Genomic DNA, 5,221 nt, shown 5'->3' on the forward strand with positions numbered 1-5,221 from the left:
GATTCTGGAAGGAGAAGTTCAGATCCGTGTACCGGGAAGTTCAGAAAGGGTTCGACAATAGTTATTCTCGAACCGGTTCGAGAATAGCAGACCTATATATAGCAAGACTAATCTTGAACCCCCCTTAAGAGTGGTTCTTGAATAGCTATTCTAGAACCCCCCCCCCCCCAGGATGTTATAGACTAGTTATTCTACAACCCATCTCTAAAAACCTTCTAAACCCGACACAACCACCCAATCCCATCCAACCTTCCGCCGGACCAACCCACCCACCTCCCGCCAACCCCACCCCACCTAGCTACCGCCCGCCAACCCCACCGCCCGTCGACCCCACCCTACCTCTCGTCGACACTACCCCACCACCACCACCCACCAACCCCACACCTCCAACTTCCGAAGATCCCACCCACACCACCTCTCGATGACCCCATCCTACCTTACCTCCCGCCTACTCCATCCCGCCTACTATCAAACCCACGCCACATACCGCCGAACTCATTTTTGAAAGTTCGCTTCATTTTTTGGAAGTTCGCTTCATTTTTCGGAACTTCACTTCACTTTTATGGGAAGTTCACTTCATTTTTCGGAAGTTCACTTTTCTTTTTTGGGAAGTTCACTTCGTTTTTTGGGAAGTTCACTTCATTTTTCGGAAGTTCACTTTACTTTTTTGGAAGTTCACTTCATTTTTTGGGAAGTTCACTTCATTTTTGGAAGTTAACTTTACTATTTTCGGAAGTTCACTTCACTTTTTTGGGAAGTTCGCTTCATTTTTCGGAAGTTCACTTTACTTTTTTTTTTGGAAGTTCACTTCATCTTTTTGGGAAGTTCACTTCATTTTTCGGAAGTTCACTTTACTTTTTTCGGAAGTTCACTTCATTTTTCGGGAAGTTCACTTCATTTCTCAGAAGTTCACTTTATTTTTTTGGAAGTTCACTTTACTTTTCCCGGAAGTTCACTTCTTTTTTGGGAAGTTCACTTCACTTTTTTGGGAAGTTCACTTCATTTTCGGGAAGTTCACTTCATTTTTCGGAAGTTCACTTAACTTTTTTTCGGAAGTTCACGTTACTTTTTCCGGAAGTTCACATCATTTTTCGAAAGTTCACATTACGTTTTGTCAAACAAGTCGAAATACTTTTTTTTTGTCAAAATTCACTTAGGTTAAAACAGTAGTTCACTTTGTACACTACGAGGAAGTTCACTTGGCACCACGTAGAAGTTCACCTTTTTGCACGCCGATAAAATTACTTCTTGTGGGAATTCACTTTTGTAAAAAATGAATTTCAGTTTGTACCGCGTGGAAGTACACTTTCCATCTCATGGAAGTTCACTTTAAAATACGTCGTACAACTACATTTTGTTGAAATTCACTTTGGTCAAAATGACAGTTCACTTCGTAACGTCCTGAAGTTCACATTGTACCTCGAGGAAGTTCGCTGTAAAAAATTCAACACGAAAAAGTTGCACCTAATCAAATATATTTTCAACAAAATTTCAGTTGGAACATTCCGACAAGTGGTTCGGAAATAAATCCCAAAAAACAGTAAATAAAAACAAGAAATTCGGAAAGTAGAATCATGGTTTTTCAAATCTGCTCTTAAACTGTGAATAATTGGTGAAAATTATATATATAAAAAAGTTGCGCCTAGTCAATAGCTTTCCAATGGCATATCATATGAACCAATCTAATAAACCGTTTGGAAATTAGACCTCAAAAACTGCACGAAATTAGTGAAGTCCGCGAAAATGTTGTTTTGTATATTCAAAATTATTATTAAACAATAAAGAATTTGGAAAAACATTGAACACGAAAAAGATCCGAAATTACTATATGAATCCAATAGTATATTATATGCATCATTCCGATAAGCGATCCAAAGATTAAATTAAAAATATTGTCCGCATAAACATTTAATTCTAATGTTCCGGAAAGTAGAATTATGTTTTTTCAAATCTGCTCTTTAACTGTAAAGAATTGGGGAAAATGATCTATATGAAAAAGTTGCGCCTAGTCAACAGCTTTCCAATGACATATCATATGCATCAATCCGATGAACCGTTTAGAAATTAGACCTCAAAAACTACACGAAATTATTGAAATCCGCGAAAATACTGTTTTGTATATTGAAAATTATTTTTAAACAATAGAGAATTTGGAAAAACAATGAACACGAAAAAGATGATAAATTACCGTATCGAATCCAACGGTATATTATATGAATCATTCCGATAAGCGATTCCAAGATTAAATTAAAATTACTGTCCGCATAAATATGTAATTCTAGTGTTCCGGAAAGTAGAATCATGTTTCTTTTTCAAATCCGCTCTTAAACTATAAAGAATTGGAAAAAAATGATCTATATGAAAAAGTTGCGCCTAGTCAACAGCTTTCCAATGGCATATCATATGCATCAATCCGATGAACCTTTTGAAAATTAGACCTAAAAAACTGCACGGAATTGCTGAAATCCGTGAAAATGTTGTTTTGTATATTCAAAATTATTTTTAAACAATAGAGAATTTCGAAAAACAATGAACAAGATAAAGATGCGAAATTACTATACGAATCCAACGGTACATTATATGCATCATTCCGATAAGCGGTTTGAAAATCAACATGAAAATACCGTCCGCACGAATATGCAATTCTGGTATTCCGTCGAGAAGTTCACTTGTGAAACACGCGGAAGTTCGAAAGGGTTCGAGAATAGTTATTTTCGAACCGATTCGAGAATATATATATATATGTATATATATATATATATATATATATATATAGGTAAATTAACAGGGGCTCCTTGGTGCCTGGGCACCCAGACCAATCACCGTCCAATCGCTTCAAAAATCGCACAGAAGAAACCGGGTGTTCCTCATAGAATTCGGGTCAAACCCGTTAGGATATTTGATTTGAGGAAAGACCAGACAACATTTTTTGTAAATTCAGATTGGCTTAATTGGTTACAATAAAGGTATATCTGTTTTTTCACTCGTGCATCAGATCGTAAAATCTCAACACACATAGTAATTCTTTACCCATATTTTGATTTAGTGTTTCAAAGCTTCTCTTTTCATCAGCTTGGTATGTGTCCATAATTCTTATTCATCTCAAGTTGTTTTTTTGTGGTTTTTTGTGATAGATCTACACACCGTGGAATTTGAAAGGCACCTGGGACATACGGAGGATTTATTTGCCACATAGATGTGGAAGATGGTGTTATTGTTCGCGGATGATTGGATTGGCTTCGGAGTGTCGTCTCGGCTCGGATGGTGTTTTAGATTCAGTCGGTGACGATTCTCAGATTTCTTAGGGATATGAATAGCTTGAAACAGTGGCACGTATAGCCGTATAGGTTATATATTTCGTAATTCTATATAGTCTAATAGGTCTAGTTACGAATGAGTAGTGTCATAATCAATCATGAACAATCCTCGGAGCAATAATTCAATGATCAAGTTTATTTTCAGATTTGTTGAACACTCACTTCTATCAAAACAGTATCGACGTAGTATGGTATATACCTGCATTGCTTTTACCCTAGTGTTGGATACCTAAGATAAGACGGACGCGTAATACGCCACACATAGATGCAAGAAAATAGTAACTAACGACTGGTGGTACTAATCGTTCTCTAAGTACATCATATTCATATATTTTGTGGGGTGCATACCTAGATAATGTTTAGGTATGTACGCAGACGATAATTAGGTATCATACCCACATATTAATTGGTCTGTGCATACACATAAACGACTAAGGTATCACGTGACTACATACTTACGACTTACAAGCTGTTGGTAGATGGACACCCAGTGTATTTACTCATAGTTCACATATTCAAGGTATGAGATAGCCGCCGATGTAAACCGTTGACATAATACCCTACCTTGATATACCTCATCACATAAATCCTACCTTCATATTCATAGAAAAACGAGTAATCGTCGGCGAGTGATGAAGTGGTGGCCGCAATACCATGCGCGGCAAGAGAATTATCCATGAGTTTTGTGTATTTTAACCTAGTTTTCAGGTATCCCTAATGATATTTTGCACACCTATTTATAGATACACGAGCTAGTAATTTCGGGGTATGTAATTTTACATACCATGGGTATAGATACCCAAGCTACTTCGGTTGATTAAACCTCATAATATTTACCGATACTGCCCCGACATCACCACGACGCCAGACATCGCCCCTCCCTGCACATGTACATCATCTGCATCCGCCGTCAGTACCCAACTGCACCACGGCACTAAGGCCCGTCGTCGTCGACGCAGTAGAAACACGCTGCTCCATCGGTTCACCACCAGACCATACCACTCGACCGCTGCTCCAAAAACGGTGCCCTCAACAGGGGTAATGGTGCTGAGCGCCGCCATCATCCGAGTGGGATACCCAGATCCAGGGTTACCCCCAGAGTAGACTGAGTGGGGTGATGATAACAGCAAAGACGATGCCTTGGAAAAGGTAATGACGCCGCCATTGTCCGCCATTACCGAGGTTGACGCACGGTTTTCACCGGCTACCACATCACCCCAACCTCGTCATCGACCGGTTCTTCACCGCCAGAGATCAGTGTGGGATCCCAAGATCCCTGGATCCCAACGAGGCTGTCCACCTCTGGATGGGGAGAAGATTGCCGCCGACCTGGATTCCATGTGATGAGGGTGAAGCAACCCGTCGCACGCAAGAGGCGTAGCAGACGCGGCCGCCTCTAGGTCCCAAGGGCCTAGATCAGGACACGCCGCCACCGCCTCGCCTTCCGACCACCGGCGCCGCGCACCACTACAACGATGGGGAGGTCAGGAAGCCGCCTCCATGCCGCCCCGTGCGGGCGCAGCAGACGCGGCCGCCTCTAGGTCCCAAGGTCCTAGATCAGGACACGTCGCCACCGCCTCGCCTTCCGACCACCGGCGCCGCGCACCGCTGCAACGATGGGGAGGTCAGGAAGCCGCCTCCACGCCGCCCCGTGCGGAAGCCCCCCCCCCCCCGCTCGCTGCCATGCCACACGGGCTTTGCCCAGAAGCGGCGGAGGAGTGGAGGGAGGGAGGGGATGGGGTCCTGAGGGAGGTGCGTCGGGCATACCAGGTATCACATACCCACATACCCATTGAAAAGCACAAGAAAATCACACAACCTAGGTATGCGATGAACCTACCTCAAAACTGTAAACATACCTCACCATGTAGATTACACAGACTAGGTATGCGATGAAAATCAGT

The 5,221-nt window shown here is 41.8% G+C and overlaps 1 protein-coding gene across 1 annotated transcript in view; it reads right to left on the reverse strand.

The window, feature by feature from the left end:
• LOC124689807 overlaps nucleotides 1-4,492 on the reverse strand; it is a 47,874-nt gene extending 43,382 nt beyond the window's left edge. Inside the window, exon 1 of the mRNA XM_047223276.1 lies at nucleotides 4,155-4,492. Coding sequence (XP_047079232.1) covers nucleotides 4,155-4,492 — 338 coding nt within the window. The remainder of the gene's footprint in view (nucleotides 1-4,154) is intronic.
• Between the last annotated feature and the right edge of the window lie 729 nt (nucleotides 4,493-5,221).

This window comes from Lolium rigidum, chromosome 2, assembly GCF_022539505.1.
Source record: "Lolium rigidum isolate FL_2022 chromosome 2, APGP_CSIRO_Lrig_0.1, whole genome shotgun sequence".
Lineage (NCBI taxonomy): Eukaryota > Viridiplantae > Streptophyta > Magnoliopsida > Poales > Poaceae > Lolium > Lolium rigidum.